The sequence below is a fragment of the Macaca mulatta genome, chromosome X (genome assembly GCF_049350105.2).
Source record: "Macaca mulatta isolate MMU2019108-1 chromosome X, T2T-MMU8v2.0, whole genome shotgun sequence".
Lineage (NCBI taxonomy): Eukaryota > Metazoa > Chordata > Mammalia > Primates > Cercopithecidae > Macaca > Macaca mulatta.
Genome location: NC_133426.1, coordinates 92,463,286 through 92,481,530, shown reverse-complemented (window position 1 = coordinate 92,481,530; position 18,245 = coordinate 92,463,286). Strand labels below are relative to the sequence as shown.

The 18,245-nt window shown below is 37.1% G+C and overlaps 1 protein-coding gene across 9 annotated transcripts in view; it reads left to right on the top strand.

The window, feature by feature from the left end:
- The first annotated feature begins 13,078 nt into the window (after positions 1–13,078).
- The window catches only part of CHM (CHM Rab escort protein), a 190,684-nt gene continuing 185,517 nt past the window's right edge, over positions 13,079–18,245 (top strand). For 4 of the 9 annotated variants that reach the window (XM_028842241.2, XM_001083432.4, XM_077988259.1 and 1 more), the window contains exon 1: positions 13,079–13,153. Coding sequence is in view for 4 of the 9 variants with exons in the window: in XM_001083432.4 (XP_001083432.3) it covers positions 13,105–13,153 (49 nt within the window). In the remaining 5 variants the exon portion in view is untranslated. Of the gene's footprint in view, positions 13,217–13,330; positions 13,527–18,245 lie in introns of those variants that run through there. The other 5 variants (XM_015127760.3, XM_077988257.1, XM_028842240.2 and 2 more) reach the window with 3 other exon arrangements.

The window sequence follows — 18,245 nt, the reverse complement described above, 5'->3', positions numbered from 1 at the left end:
TTTTATTATTATGTTCAACATACGTAAAATTACTCTATTAAATTGCTATAAAAGTTTCTAAATGCTTACAGTCAATTTCTGTACTTAGACCAGGAACAGTTTGGGGGCCTTACTGTGAGTAGTCCTAGAATATAATGGCAAGAACTTAGAGGAAGTAATGTAAATTATGCAGTTTAAAAATTAGTAGTAAGACCCTGAGAAGAGTGTAAAATTGTTACAGTAGGCAGCTGGTCAGTCATGAGTGGGGCAGGAGAGGGCTCCCCACCACATCCCACCAGGAAAGTCAGGAGATCATCAAGTGATGATCAAGCAGTTGTCACACTGCCTCTTTAAAATAATCCTTGGTTGCAGCCAGCACCAGGAAAAGGCAGTATCCCTGTAGATAGAAAACACCTGAAATTGGTGATCGATAGCTTCTCAATAAGACCTCAGGAATTGGGTGAGTGGGCTCAAGCATGAGGCACTCCACCAGACAAGGGAAGAACGCCTCAGGTGAGCATGCATATGACTACAGTAAACCCACTGCGCGTGCTTATCTCCCAAGTGCTAGAAAGCCACAGTACATGCAGGCAGGTCATCCTAAGGGAAGAATCAAGGAAAAGGGATGCAGGACCCTGGAAGCATGCCAACATATAAAACTGTAAATCAAAGGTCAAACACCGCACATGACCTCCAAGATTCCCACTTGGGTCTCATCCAAGTGTACTTACCTTTCTTTCCTGTTCTAAAGCTTTTTAATAAACTTCCACTCCTGCTCTGAAACTTGCCTCAATCTGTTTTTCTGCCTTATGCTCCTCAGTTGAATTTGTCTTCTGAGGAGGCAAGAATTGAGGTTGCTACAGACCCATACGGATTCGCCACTGGTAACCTAGATACCTCCACCACTAACAAAAAGATATTACTTTTACATGTCCTCACCCACCCACCAACCAAAACGCACAGACTCTTGCCCATTCCCACATCCCTGTTGGAACCTGGCTAGTGCTGGCAGACAAGGGAGTGGAGACAGAGAGGTGCCTTGGTTACAGCCCAGAGGCAACATTGATGTTCATGTCAAACTTCCTTAAAAATCCCACTCATCCTCATCTCCATTGCCTACTTCTGAAATACCTACTACACCTCAGACTGATTGCTGATTAAATAGTTGCTTCTTTAAAATGTGTCACTCTGTATAAAAGAAACCAGGATAATTGACTAAACTAAGCTCTGTTAAAAAGCTTTCTTCTTGACATTAACATGTATTTACTCTTTCTGCTAAAATGTAAATAGTTTAAGCACCTTTCGACCTCTTTCCTTGAAGTCTGTTTTCTCCCAGATGGCACAAGTTTTTCTTCTTTAAAAACACACACAAGGTGAAGCCAATGAACTCTGTATCCAGAAATGAGGAGACATTAACCCAAGGAGCAGTACATGCCCACACTATTTCTAAATTTGAAGACATATGGTATAGGAGAGAGCCAGATAAACAGTAATTATAACTACACTAAATACTTGCAGTAAACATATTAAATATATAGTAAATGTCAACAGATATAAATAATTTTGATAATTACAATATTCCACTATGCTCCAGGGCTTATAAAGATAATTATGAGGATTTTTTTCATTATTTTGAGTTTTTAAAACAATTATGATGTTTGCTGCTAATGAGTTTACAGAATCACTTAAGTTAAATTATTCACATTACAGTTACTTTTTCTATTTAAAATCGTGTAAGCTCCAAGAAGGCAAGGAATGTGTTTTTCTGGTTCACTGCTGTATCCCCCGCATCTGTCACAGTTCTTGACATACAGCAAGTACTTAAAAAATAGTTATTGAATGAATAACACCACATAATTTTCCTGGGATGACTATAATTGTATTTGGAAAGTACCTTCTTAAAAGATGGGGTCTGTGGGTTTTAGGGTATGTAGTGCATAATATAAGAGTATCTTATATTATGCACATATCAGCACTCAATATCACTTGTAGGCAGTGGTGTAAAAAAGTGTGGTGTAAATCTCCACTAAGGCCGAATTCAAGTTACCAACTTCTATCACTGAACTTGGAGCTGGGAAGAGATGTGGACATTGGCTCATGGTAGCTAGCATGCGCAGGCTCCAGCACACCACTGCTCAGATGTCAGTTCCCACTTACTCTGCCCTATCAAGTTTTAGATATTGTGACCTTCAAAATGTAGATTTAATCTCTCCCCCTCCTAAAACAGGAGGGAAAGACCAAGTCTGGCATTTTACTGGGGTCTCTATTTCTACCAGAAGATGGGAGTTTGTAACTAGTCTTGTTGCCATAATCTATTAGTTCTCAAAATGAAGGCCCAAGAACAGCAGCATCAACGTTACTTGGGAATTTTGTAGAAAAAATTTTAGGCAAATTATTAGCCCCGACCCCAGATTTGCCAAATGAGGAATATTTATGTATTTTTTAATTTAATAATTTTTAAATTCACATGTTTATGGAGTACAGAGTGATATTTCAACACATGTATACAATACATAATGATCAAATCAGAGTAATTAGCATATCCATCACCTGAAACATTTATCATTTCTTTGTATTGTGAATGTTCAAAATCCTCCCTTCTAGCTATTTGAAATACACAATGAATTATTGTAATTTTGTAATTTTGTATACATTAATCAACTTCTTTCTATCCTCTCTTCCCCTTTACCCTTCCTAGCCTCTAGTAACCAGAATTCTACTCTACTCTCTACTTCTATGAGCTCAACTTTTTGAGCTCCCAGATATGAGTGAGAGCATGCACTATTTATACCTTTCTGTTCCTGACTTATTTCATTTAACATAATATCCTCCAATATCATATAAACAGAACCAAAGACAAAAACCACATGATTATCTCAATAGATGGAGAAAAAGGCTTCGACAAAATTCAACAGCCTTCATGCTAAAAACTCTCAATAAACTAGGTATTGATGGGACATATCTCAAAATAATAAGAGCTGTTTGTGACAAACCCACAACAAATATCATACTGAATGGGCACAAACTGGAAGCATTCCCTTTGAAAACTGACACAAGACAGGGATGCCCTCTCTCACCACTCCTATTCAACATAGTGTTGGAAGTTCTGGCCAGGGCAATCAGACAGGAGAAAGAAATAAAGGGTATTCAATTAGGAAAAGAAGAACTCAAATTGTCCCTGTTTGCAGACGACATGATTGTATATTTGTATAAACCCCATCGATGTATAAACCCCATCGTCTCAGCCCAAAATCTCCTTAAGCTGATAAGCAACTTCAGGAAAGTCTCAGGATACAAAATCAATGTGCAAAAATAGCAAGCATTCGTATACACCAAGAACAACAAACAGAGAGCCAAATCAAGAGTGAACTCCCATTCACAATTGCTTCAAAGAGAATAAAATACCTAGGAATCCAACTTACAAGGGATATGAAGGACCTCTTCAAGGAGAACTATAAACCACTTCTTAATGAAATAAAAGAGGACACAAACAAATGGAAGAACATTCCATGAACATGGATAGGAAGAATCAGTTGTGAAAATGGCCTTACCGTCCAAGTTACTTTATAGATTCAATGCCATCCCCATCAAGCTACCAATGGCTTTCTTCACAGAATTGGAAAAAACTACTTCAAAGTTCATATGGAACCAAAAAAGAGCCCACATTGCCAAGACAATCCTAAGCCAAAAGAACAAAGCTGGAGGCATCGCACTACCTGACTTCAAACTATACTACAAAGGTACAGTAACCAAAACAGCATGGTACTGGTTCCAAAACAGAGATATACACAAGTGGAACAAACAGAGCCCTCAGAAATAATACCACGCATCTACAACCATCTGATCTTTGACAAACCTGACAAAAACAAGAAATGGGGAAAGGATTCCCTATTTAATAAATGGTGCTGGGAAAACTGGCTAGCCATATGTAGAGAGTTGAAACTGGATCCCTTCCTTACACCTTATACAAAAATTAATTCAAGATGGATTAAAGACTTAAATGTCAGATGTAAAACCATAAAAACCCTGGGAGAAAACCTAGGCAATACCATTCAGGACATAGGCATGTGCAAGGACTTCATGTCTAAAACACCAAAAGCAATGGTAACAAAAGCCACAATTGACAAATGGGATCTAATTAAACCAAGGAGCTTCTGCATAGCAAAAGAAACTACCATCAGAGTGAACAGGCATCCTACAGAATGGGAGAAAATTTTTGCAATCTATGCATCTGACAAAGGGCTAATATCCAGAATCTACAAAGAACTTAAACAAATTTACAGGAAAAAAAATCAAACAACCCCATCAAAAGGTGGGCAAAAGTTATGAAGAGGTGTTTCTCAAAAGAAGACACTTATGCAGCCAACAGACACATGAACAAATGCTCATTACTAGTCATCAGAGAAATGTAAATCAAAACCACAATGAAATAACATCTCACACCAGTTAGAATGGTGATCATTAAAAAGTCAGGAAACAACAGGTGCTGGAGAGGATGTGGAGAAATAAGAACACTTTTACACTGTTGATGGGACTGTAAACTAGTTCAGCCATTGTGGAAGAAAGTGTGGTGATTCCTCAAGGATCTAGAACTAGAAATACCATTTGGCCCAGCCATCCATTACTTGGTGTATACTGAAAGAATTGTAAATCATGCTGCTATAAAGACACATGCACACGTATATTTATTGAAGCACTATTCACAATAGCAAAGACTTGGAACCCAAATGTCCATTAATGATAGACTGGATTAAGAAAATGTGGCACATATACCACCATGGAATACTATGCAGCCCTAAAAAAGGATGACTTCATGTCCTTCCATAAGGACATGGATGAAGCTGGAAACTGTCATTCTCAGCAAACTAACACAGGAACAGAAAACCAAACACCGCATGTTCTCACTTATAGGTGGGAATTGAACAATGAGAACACTTGGACACAGGATGGGGAATATCACACACTGGGCACTGTCGTGGTGTGGGGGAGGGGGGAGGGATAGTATTAGGAGATATATCTAATGTAAATGACAAGTTAATGGGTGCAGCAAACCAACATGGCACATGAATACATATGTGACAAACCTGCACGTTGTGCCCATGTACCCTAGAACTTAAAGTGTAATTAAAAAAAATATCTGTCCTCAACCTTTGATTTCCAGATACATATTTAGATTTGAATTAATATTTCTAGTATTTGAATAGCAATTTTTAAAAACCTTTTACATTTTTAATTTTTAGGTAGAGAAACAGTTTGTACAGAATCATCTGTGTGCCCAGCTATATGCATGTTTTAAAACCTTTTAATCAAAACTCCTTTGCTTGCAATACTCACCCTGGCTAGCTAAGAAAACGAGGTGTTGTTATAAGGACACTCAGAGTTTGCATGAATAGAAAGCACAGAAAATAAAACACAAACGGATTTCATGAACTGAGACCACAGCTCTTTTTTCACAAGTATGAACTTGCTTTTGCACTCATGACAAATATACATGTCTCTGCAGGTCTACTGTATTATCCTTTCTCTCTACCAGTAGACTTTCTCCGGTAGTCATCTTGACTGTGGCCCATACACAAGATGGATGCTGCATATAATGGCTGCTCTACCCTACTTTACATCAAGATAAATCTCAATTCATTTCTTTCAGCTTCTGTTATACTGTATCTTTTATCTATGTCATTTTAAAAGAATTTCCTGGAAAGGAAATCTGATTGACCCAGGTTATCTTTTTAAAACAGGCCACAGGTCTAGGCATAAATTTGGACAAGTCATGGACTCCCTTGGATCAGCTTTCTTTTTTGCTCTCCTTTTGGCAGGGCTCTAAGAAGGTATTGTGTCAATGGTAGACATTGATATTACAGAAATACAGAGACAATCCCTGTTTTTAGTAGGCATGTCATCTATTTCTTTCCAAACTCCTATTCAGTACCTATGTAGAATACAAAATACAGTTGAAGTGACCTTATTATATTTAAAGTTATCACAAAGTTAGTCCAAATATGAAGTGGTTCTTCCTATTTTTAATGCTTTGAATCATATATAGAGTTAATAAAACATTATTTTTGATGATTAGAGAGAATAGAAAGCCCTGAATCTTGGGTTATTCAGCCATTTCTTGGTAAAGATAAATGTAAAAATGCTTTTGCATTGAAATAAAACTTTACAGTAAAAACAAACTGAAATAATAAGACATAAATAATAGGAGAAACTACTTATACAAAAATAGTAAACTATTTTAAAATTTGGCTATGAATAGCCATGTAATAAATTCTGGGGTGAAGTTTTGTCAGCAAATTTAGTGGAAAATCCCGTTGAGATTAAAATCTGTCTTTAAATTAGATTCTTATATCAAAAATGAAAAATTAAATACAATTAAATGCAAAACAACACAATATTGCCAATTTCAATGTGTTTGAACTTTTCATTTGTGCAACCATACTGAAAATTTACTGTATTCAAACTTTGGGGATAAAAAAAATAGAAGAAAACAAATTACCCTATTGAATTACAAATGCAAATGAATAGTATCTATACTTAATCTTTTCTATGTGTGTGCTTGAATATGTATAGGCAATTCTAATTAACTGGATGTTAGTTTGATAAAATATTGGGAAACTTTGCAATCAGGCCACTGAATATTCAGTTTTATTATGTTGGTATGCACTTCTATTAGCTTCTAATGCCAAGGATCCATTGGTAAAATGAATGCCCATTTTGTGGTCTGTTATGCAGAAAATGTTTAATCCACTGTTTGATTTACTCTGTTAAATCTTCCTTATTGAATGTGTCTATTCATCCATGCAAAATTGGGTATGCTGCTTTCTGTTACTATGACATTACAATTAAACAGCCAAAAGAAGAATAGTAAGACTTTCTATAAAGGTTCATGAAATTCCCACAAAATTATTCAGCCTCTTTGTTTTGTTTTGTTTTGCAGGGACTATGAAAAATGTAAATGTGTTCTGAATATTTCTGTATTGAAGAAACTGACAAATACAGTAGTTAGTACAAATAATCATTTTGTTACTAAAACTAACACTTAAAACATATTTCTAATATATGGAAATAATTGCTGTGATGACATTGATTATCTTTTAAAGATGGAAGTGAACACGAACTCAAAGACCTCAATTTTATAAACAAAAATGGTATGATAGAATAGTATTTATACACATTTGAAATGGAAAACTTTAAGTTAACTTCATCTGGATATATTGTAAAACTCCTCAAGGGGGTTGTATACTCACAACAACACTACTTCATGTAATTTGAGGTTATTCTCCAGTAGACTGGACTTTCTCCATTTTTAGCTATGTTTTATTGTCCAGAGCATTTGTACTGGTGAATTTTTACCACCACTACAACTACAGACTTGGAGACAAAAATTTTAATTCAAAATAAGCTTTAATACTAGTTCTGAATTTAAAAAATTCTTTATAAGTCTGGAACTTATAATAATGTGTAATAATCTACTTCTTGAATTATTATTGCTTATTTTTCATGGTGTTAAGAGATACACATTCATACAAACACAACTGTTTTCTAAGAATCTCTTTTAAATTGAAATCTGTGAAATGAGACAAAGAATTCAGAAACTGGGTGTCAAAGATGCTCAATGAGACCCAAGAGAAAGTTGAAATTCAATCCAAGGAAGCCAGAAAAATGATCCAAGACTTGAAAGATGAAGTAGTCATATTAATAAATAACTGAATTGAACTTCTGAAATTGGAAAATTCACCACAGGAATTTAAAAATACAGTTGAATGCCTTAACAACAGACTAGACAAAGCAGTGGAAAGAATTTTGATGCTTGAAGACTGGTTATTCTAATCAACCTACACAGACAAAGAAAAAGGAAAAAGAGTTTCGAAAAAATGAATGAAGTGTCGGAGAGATATGGGATTATGTAAAGTGACCAACCCTACAACTCATTGGCATTCCTGAGAGAAAAGAAGTGACAGTAAGCAACCTGGAAAACATATTTCAGGATACAATACGTGAAAAATTCCCCAATCTTGCAAGAGAGGTCGACATGCAAATTCAAGAAATTCAGAGAATCTCTGAGAGATATTATACAAGATGACTATCTCCAATGTACATAGTCATCAGACTTTCCAGTGCAGGAAAAAATCTTAAAGGCAGCTAACAAAAAGGGTTATCACGTTTAAAGGGAACCTCTTCAGGCTAACAGCAGACTTCTCAGCAGAAATCTTACAAGCTAGGAAAGATTAGGGGCCTATTTTTAGCATTCTTAAAGAAAAGAAATTCCAGTTGAGTATTTCATATCCTGGTAAACAAAGCTTCATAAGCAAAGGAGAAATAAAATGTTTCCCAGAACTGAAAGAATCTGTTGCAACTAGACTTACAAGAGATACTTAAGGAGCTCTAAACTTGGAAACAAAATAAACATACCTGCTATCACAAAAACACACTTAAATGCATCACCCACAGACCTCATAAAGCAACTAAACTATCAAGACTACAAAGAAACCAGCTAACATCATCACAACAGAAACAAAACCTCACTTATCAATATTAATCTTGAATGTAAATGGTGTAAACACCCAACTTAAAAGACACAGGGTGGCAAGTTGGATTACAAAAACAAGAACGAACATTCTGCTGTCTTTAAAAGACTCATCTCACGTGTAATGACACCCATAGGCTCAAAGAGAGAAGGATCTATCATGCAGATGAAAAAAAAAAAAAAAAAAAAAAGAGCGGGGCTTGATATTCTTGTATTAGATAAAACAGACTTTAATCCAACAACAGTAAAAAAGGACAAAGTGGGCCATTATATAATAACAAATGGTTCAATTCAGCACAAAGACTTAACTCTCCTAAATATACATGCACCCAGATTCATAAAATGAGTACTTCCAGACCCATGAAAAGACTTAGCCACACGATAATAGTGGAAGACTTCAATACTCCACTGATAGCATTAGATAGAACATCAAGGCAAAACACTAATAAAGAAATTCTGGATGTGAATTTGACACTTGATCAATTCGACCCAATAAACACCTATAGAATAATCCACTGAACAACCACAGAATATATGTCCTTCTCATCTGCACATGCTACATACTCTAAGAATGACCACATGCTGTGCTATAAGGCAAGTCTCAATACATTTTAAAAAAGTGGAAATCATACCAAGCATATTCTTGGACCACAGTGGAATAAAAACAGAAATGAATGCCAAGAGAAACTCTCAGCAGACATTTTTGAGTGACCATTTGTACCAGGTATTGGACTAGGTTCTGGGAATATAATGATGACCAATATGGGCATAGTCCTTGCCTTTGCAGATCTTACCTTCTAACAAGATGAAACAAGTAATTCCATAAGTAATCGGATATTTCCAATCATAAGTTCAACAAAGAGGGAATATAGGGTGATAGGGGACCTAAGCTAGACTGATGACTCAAGAAAGACTTGCCAGATTATGTGACGTTTCAAATTAACTGTAAAGGATGAGAAGCTACAATAAAGAGGGGCAGAAGGATAAAGGTGCAATTCAGGCACATGGAAGGGTATCAGTGAAGGCCCTGAAGTGGGGAGAAGCATGAGCACTCGAGGAAATGAAGGAGAGCTAATATGGCTGGAGCCTAGAGAGAGAAGGTTAAGAGGTATGAGACGAGACTGAAGAGTTAGGCAGGGCCTTTTAGGCTATGTTTATATTTTTGGAGTGTATTTTAAAAACAATGAGAAGTCATGAAGTGTTGTAGGTAAAGGAATAATCAGATTTGAGTTTTAAAATATTTACTCTGCCTTCAGTGGGGAGAATGGACTAGAGAGAAGCAAGCATTAATGAGGGGTCCAACTATAACCAATTGTAGTAGTCTAGGGAAGAGATTATGTGGGCATTCCATATTGAGATTAATTGATATAGTTACAATATATTTTTGAGGTAAATATGGCAAGTGTTGCTGATGAATTGGTTTAAGGGTGAAAGACAGTGATGTGTCAAGGATGATTCTTGGGTTTTTGACTTGAATAGCAGAGTAGAAGGTGGTACTATTTCTAAGACAGGGAATGCTGGATGAAGAGAAGATTTGGGAGCGGGATTCAAATGTTCAGTAGTTCAGCATTGGACATGTTTGGAAGAGATGTTCAGTAAGAGATTGGATATGTGGGTCTGGAACACAAAGGAAAGGTCCCAGTGATAGAGACCATTAAATTATGATTTGTATAACGATAACAGCCAGATTTCATAGTTGAGTAAATGTCTGAATACCAGGTAAGTGTTCAAGGAATCATGCTTTTTCAATTCAGGAAATAATTAAGTACAAAATTAGTGCCACAGTGATTTTAATAGAGTGGTCAATTTTTAGGTATCTGTTATCTCATTGTACTGTGACTTATCCCAATAAAATACTTAAGCTCTCAATAATAGATATCCTTAGAGTAACAGAATAGATGCAATTCAGCTGTTTTGCTTTATGCTTTTTTACTGTAATTATTGACTCCTATATTCATCTTTACTTTGCATAAAGTCTACAAAAATACATTCGAAAGAAAAGGTATTTGGAGCATTTTCTCCATGCACAAGATTGAAATTTTCCTAATGTAATAATATTTTCTATGCCCAGAAAAGGGCATGAATGAGTCCCGTAATGATTTTAGAGAAAGGACAGCAAAATAGAAGTTGTTAATATTATCCTTCTGAGGATCATGCTTTCTATCCTTAGGGGAAAAAAGAAAGTTTCAAATTCAGGGCAGCACAGATTGGAAAATCTATGCTACAGAGTAATTACTTGTTTATTTTGTTTTACCCTACTAAATGTAAACTTCATGAAGACAGGGGTCCTTGTCTATTTTGTTCATTGCTCTAATCTCAGCATCCAAAATAGTGTCTTGCACATAGTAGGTGTTCAATGAATATTTGAGGAATAAACAAATTAATGAATTGCATCTTCATGGTGTGATTGTCAGAAAATTTCTGAATTCCTAGAAAGAGATACTCATATTGAAAAGTATATGTATGTGGTTTATATATCTCATATACATGAACAAATGTATAGAAATATATATCCAAAGTATGGTAGAAATACTTTTATTTATCAGATTTTTAACCATCCATCTGTGGCTTCTATTAGAGAAGATTTTGGAAAGTTTCCTGTGTTTACTCTGAGAAATTCATTTGTTTCCATTTTCTACTGTCATATCAAGAGCCTCACAAATAATATCTATTTCACTTCTGATAATACTAAAAACTTTCTTTACATACCAAGCCAAATGACAGAGTGATTTACTGAACAGTGCATTATACTTCTCAGGGGAATCTCTTTTACAGGAAATACTAATCAAAGACCATATCATAAGAGAATTGTGTAATACAACTGGATGATCTATAAAAGAAATTAATGAAACATGTACAGTGTTGCTAATGATTATGGTAAAATGCAAGAGAAATGCAGTAAAAACCCATCAAAATATATTTTAAAGCATTTTCATGGAAATATTTACAATTAATGAACACTGAACATCTTCTAAATATAAGGCACATGATAGTGGTGGGCAGATATAAAGGCGAAGATGGTAAGCACTATGAGGACAGGGACTCATCTCATCCATCCATTAAGGGAGTCAAAATCAAGTTTGGTTTAGCAAACATTTATTAAATTCCTACTGTGCACCGGGCTTAGGTTAGGTGCGAGAGTGAAAAAGATAAACGAGACTTGGTGTCTGTCATACTGTACAGGGGTTTCTAATTATGGTATTGCATGTCTGCGTGTGTATTTTTGTGTGAATATGTGGGGATATGTGTACTCTATAGGAATCGACATAAATGCAAACTGTCGAAGCAGTACGGCAGGTTAAGACAAAGTCTAGCACCGTGTAGGAAAACAGCCCACACACGGAGATGAAAGGAGGAGGAGGTGGAAGCCCAACGACATCCTGGGAATAACTGTTAGCTAGAGAATGGGAAGATCATTCCACGCTGAGCATGAGTGTGGTCACAGATACTGGAAAGAAAACAATGTCTGGGGAACCACAAGCATTTTAGAGGATAGGTGGTATCGGGGAAGGCCCACTCCTGCACACTATCTTCGATTTATTTTGAAACTCTTGTAAAATAACTACACAAGAAATTTCTGTGATCAAAAAAGTATCCTGCTTCATTCCCAGCATCCTTCCCCTTTTGCTTTGGTGTTGTCAGACAGCGGAGTATTTTAAATGATAGGGGTCGGGGTAGGGGGCGGATGAAGGGAAGCGGTGGGAGGTGACAGACCTTGAAGATACTTATGAGAACTCTGTTAGCTGTTAGACATAGACGACCTAAAGTCCCTCGTCAAATACAATCACTTTAATATAAAGGCCATTTAACCTTAATTATTTCTACGGTAGCTTATGGAAACGAATAGATTGGAAACTAAATGTAAACTAAGGAGAATCTTGCATGAACTTATCTAGTTCGTGCGGAAAATCAAATTCAGACTCAACAAACGCTTATCCAGTACAACTATGGTTTCATATATTTTTTCCCTCTTATAAAACAAGGCTAATCTATTGCCCGAGTGGCTGTCTGGACTAATTAGAACAAATGCGGACGCGGTGAGAGTTCCATTCTGAAGAAACTAGGGTGAGAGGTTTTTCGTGGGTTTTCATTGAGGAGACATGGAAACGAAAAAGATATGGAATATATTTTGAAAGTATTGGTGTGAAAAACCGTGCCTCGAGGGCCAACACGAAAGTACAGACACGACGGCGGGAAACAGTTTTTTAGGCTGGATGAAAATCTCCTTTGTTCACAGAGCAAACCGCTTTCAATTTCACTCCGCTCTCCGTGTCTCCTAACAATTCTTGCTTCAGTATTGTCAAGGGGTATCCAAGTCTCCCACATTCATCCTAGCTAACGGAATAACAATCTACATTTCTTTCCTACTTCAACCCTCCAGGCTAAATGAGCTACAGCACTCAGCCTGGAAAATCAGTCGAGCTTTTAATTTACGTGTAAACATTTTAAATATAATACTGTAGTCGCCTGCCAGGACCTTCCACCCAAGAACTACACCACCCAGAATGCATTGTTTTCCTTTCCGCCTTCCACTGAGGGAATGCCTAACTTGATCTCATTTCCACAAGTAATAGTCACATGACGCGTTTCCCGTCAAGATGGCGGATACTCTCCCTTCGGAGTTTGATGTGATCGTAATAGGGACTGGTATGTGTAACCTGGTACTTCCTGGACAAAGTTTAGGAAGACTGTCTTGTTTCTATTTTTTCTGTGAGTGGCGAGTTTTGGGACAAACATCGTGGGTCGAGGGTGGGAGGGAGAACGGAAAGGAAGTGAGGTAGTCCGGAGTCAGCGCGGGAATTGGCAGTTACAGGGAGGGGCTTGGACCCGCAGTGCTTATCGCCATTTGAGTAGGGGTTGATCTGGTCGATGCTGATTGCTGAGGTTGGTTGCTGCGGTGATTCCTGTTAATTTCCTTAGAGGGAAGTGGATGTGCAGTGTCATGAAATGGAGGGTCGGGATTTTATCAACGGAGACGACTTTGGCAAGACATTATGATTCCTTCCTTATTGATTTCAAGGTGATATTCCCCATCATTTTGTCTCGCCATTTCATAGGACTTTTTCATAGATTTGTATGATCCTAGGGTACATCGCAGCTCAGGCACAGCTTAATCCTCAGTTTTACAAGAAAGATGATCAGTTATTGCCCATGTGCGTATGGATTTACTAGGGAAAGCAAACGGATTCTATTTTGTTGAGAAACCTAGGGAATTGTATTTTGTTGAGGTAGCCATTATTCCTGCTTTATGGTGCTTAAAGCATTTCTACCGCCCATAACTGAATGTGCTGAGAATAAGGTCCTGAGTTCCAGTTCAGGTGTGTGACCTTATCTAATTCTTTTCCCGTCGTTTGTTCTTCATGTTTTGGGTGGAACCAGAAACTCCTCTGCAATTTCTGTTTGACATATGCAGTGTACAACACGTAGCAGAAGACATGTGGCAGCAAATTCATTTTTTTAGAAAAATAGTGTAAGGGATGATCATTTTAGGTGGGATGAAATAGGTTGTTTGATGGGGTTTTCTACTGTTTGTAGAATGTGGTAGGCCAGAGAAGCTCTGGTGGATGGGACCCTGTCCATTGTGTTAATGAATTCAGTTCGTTGTCTTCTCAAACAGCCGTGATGAGGAGCAGCCATGTTTTCAGGATGGGAGTAAAAATAATAGCTACCTGTTTTCGAATGCTTAAAATTTCCTAATCACTGTGCTAAGCACTTTACAAGCCGGACATAATCCTCACAACCTTGTTAGAGTAGTAGGTACTCTCTGCATTTTGTAGAAGAGGAAAAGGGGACTTGGAAAGGTTGTAATTTGCTCAGGATCACACAGCTTGTAAATTTCCAAAGGCCCCTTCCATCCCAGAAAAACAATCCGTGGTTCTGATCCTCAGAGTTGACCCATATTCGTAGAAACAATTGAGAAAACCGAAAACCTGGTTTTAGGCCTTGCTTAGTGCTAGTGTGAATTGCTTGAATTGGGGCGGGGGGGGGGGGGGCGCAGGCACTACATCTCTCTGAGCCTCAGTTTCCTTGTTTTTGATATAGGGAAGGTAAACTAGATGGGGTTTATGTTGTCTAACAAAAAATGCCTGGGTAATAGTTCTCAGAACAGCACGGACCTGTTTATTCGTAGCCTGAAAATAACAGCATGGCTACAAATAACCTGGTTGTAGTTGCTATGAACAGATGTTGGATGAGAGCTGGAAAGAGCCAATGAACTATTCATTTGTTCTTTCCAGTCTATACTAAAACTGAGAACAACATCCATTTTGGAATAGTTGTTATTACCATACTTGAGATTTATAATCTTGCTTTTTTTGTTATGTAGGAACTTGAGGTGTTTTTAACAATTTTTTTAATCAACAATTTTTCTTTCAGGTCTGGGTTCAAATTTTAATTGATGAATGTTAATTCTTATGAATGATGCTAATGCTTTTCATAAATATTTTGCCTTCTGTACAGTTCAGATATGGAATACATCCATCCTGATGGAGTTTGTTTTGGTGGAGGTAGGAAGTTATAGTGAGTGAGCCAGAGAATTGCATCAGGTGACATTGCTTATATTTGGAAAAAGACTCATATTATATTTATCCCAGTGAGTGCAATATTATTTTTCAGTGTTTGGGAAGAACTTATTTGAAGTTAATCTTAAAACTGAAATTTTTCATATTGTTTATTGGTGACACATTCTAGGTTTTATCAAGCACATTGCTTAAATTTATGATATGTAATTTTGTTTTTAGGTACATCAAAAGTGTAAAAATTGAATAAAAGAGTCATTCCCCAAATAAACGATTCCAACAAATCAAAAGTGTAAAAATTAAATAAAAGAGCCATTTCCCAAATAAATGATTCCAACAATTCCAATCATTATTTATTTTTTAGCGCGCTTGGAATATTTCTCTTGTGAAATAGTTTGCTGAAAGTTGCCTTTAAAATGTTTGCTTTATTAAATGTATTACATTGAGTAAAACATAGAAAAAGCAGTGTTTCATAGATTCAGTTGTATTAACAAAAGTAGAAGCAATAATGCATGCATCAGAAACATGAAGAAATAGGCTATTAGATATACTTTTTAGCATATTTAGTCCTAGGTAAAATGTCCTAAAGGGACAATTGCTTCATCAAGTATAATCATGTGAAGATAATATTTTATAATCCCTTTGACCTTGATTAACTTGCATTCTCATTTTCTGTAATTCAAGATGGAAATTTTTCCTTAAGATCATATTTTCAGGAGATTATGGGAAAAATAAACTTTGTATTTTCTTAGTTAAGCCCATTTCCTTCTGATTAGAAAATACAGTAAATATCTCTTGAACACCCAAAGACAGAAGAGTAAGATAAAGTGAATTGTGGAAAAAATAGAAGAAAATGGAATAAAGAAGGAGGGTCAACTGGAGTCTCAAGGGAGAGGATAAAAATAGATATATGTGGTAAGGGTCTAGAAAGTGCTCCTCCATAGCTTGGGCACAGAATTGTCATTTTTCAGGATATTTTGCCATTTAAAAAGTCATTTAAATGACAGTTTTGTGGATTATAGACAAGTACCATTGGTTTCAGGTTAAAAATAGTCCCAGTAACATAACATCTCACTGGAGGTGACTTATCTGGCAGCCTGTGTAATCTGCAGCACAGCAGAGCCAAGAGCTCAACAGAAGAGCAGTCAAGATGGACGTTATAAGACCTATATGATAGTATTGAAATGCTTCATACATAGGGGAATCCCTGAGATCATCACTTAGAACATATTCATCCTCATTTTAAAAATAATTCTAGCAAGTTCAGCATATTAGAACCACCCCCTTAGAAGATACAAGAAATGTTATCAACTTCTGAAAAGACTATGTTTGGTGGGGGGTGCTCTTAGGCATATAAATGACAGTTTATATCTGTATAGGAAAGGGAAGAGAAAAACACATAAAATGCAAACTTAACATCAAACATCACAAAGCCCCGATAACATTTAGTGTAGTGACAGATATTCATTTTTCAGGTCATTCAACCCACGTTTATTGAGAACCTAGTCCCTTCCCTTGTGAAGTTTACTGCATTGCCTATTCTGAGGAACTTTTTGGGCTTCCTAACAGTCATATCCCCAAAGCTGTTCTTAAGACAATGTAGGCTTTTCATTGCATCCTTCTTTCTTTTTGAAGACCATACAGAGATTCAGCCTGCATTTTTTTTCCCTTTTTAAAAGCACACTGCTCACATCTTTTGGAGTTCTTCCCCTAAGATGGGCTGCAGAGTATGTTAGCTTAATTTTTCTCCTGAATAGGATAAACACATAGATTCTTTTGATTTAAAAGTTTTATTGTTAGCCAAGCATGGTGGCGTGGGCGTATAGTCCCCCTTACTCCATAGGCTAAGGCGCAGGCATCCCTTGATCCTGGAAGGCGGAGGTTGCAGTGAGCTTCAATGGTGCCACTGCACTCTAGTCGGGGAAACAGAGTGAGACTGTCTCAAAAAAAAAAAAAATAAATAAAAATAAAGGTTCATTGGCCAGGTGCAGTGGCTCACAACTGTAATCCCAGCACTTGGGGAAGCCGAGGTAGGTGGATTGCTTGCTCAGGAGTTAGAGACCTCAGCCTCCCAAGTAGCTGAAATGGGCAACACAGCAAAACTGTATCTCTGCAAAAAAATACAAAAATTAACTGGGTATGGTGACACATGCCTGTAGTCCCAGCTACTTGGAAGGCTGAGGTGGGAGGATTGCCTGAACCTGGGAGTTTGAGGCTTCAGTGAGCTATAGTTGTGTCACTGCACTTTAGCTTGGGCGACAGAGCAAGCCCCTGTCTCAAAAAAAAAAAAAAAGTTTTATTGCTAAAGATTATGGGGAAAGAGAAGGGATAACAAAGATAAACACGAGGGAAATTATAAGGACTACTGCCCCTAAATCCTGATTATCTTGCTAGATAGTGTTTAGCACCATACAGTAGTAGATGTGGCAGCATGGTATATGGTAATCACATGACCATTCTATTGTGTGATTTTTGGGAAAATTACAGAATTTCTTGCGACATCATTTAGTTCATCTGTAAAGTGAGATTTCAATAGTTGATCTTCAAGGTAGGGATCTACCAGCTCTAAAATTACCATTGTATATTTCTATTTATAACACCATGTCCTTGAGAAAAGGCTAAATTGTGTTCTGTGTAGTCTTTTTAAGAAGGAAGGTCAGTGTTTAATATACTTCAGAAATTTTCCTATAAAAATGGCTTATATGGTTTGGATATTTGTCCTGCCCAAATCTCATGTTGAAATGTTATCCTTATTGTTGGAGGTGGGGCCTGGTGGGAGGTGTTTGGGTCATGGGAGCAGATCCCTTATGGCTTGGTGCTGTTCTTGTAATAGTGAGTTCATTCTTGCAGGATCTGGTGGTTTATTTAAATTTTTTTTTTTTTTTTTTTTTTTTTGAGACAGGGTCTTGCTCTGTCACCCTGGTGGAGTGCAGTGGCACAATCATGGCCCACTGCAGCCTTAACCTCCTGGGCCCAAGCAATCCTCCCACCTCAGACTCCCAAGTAGCTGAGATCACAGACATGCACCACCATGCCTGGCTAATTTTTTTTTTTTATTTTTGTAGAGATGGGGTCTCCCTATGTTGCCCAGGCTGGTTTTGCACTTCTGAACTCAAACAATTTACCTGCCTTGGTGGCCCAAATTGCTGGGATTACATATGGGAGCCACTGTGCCTGGTCGACTGGTTGTTTAAAAGTGTGTGGCATCTCCCCACACTCTC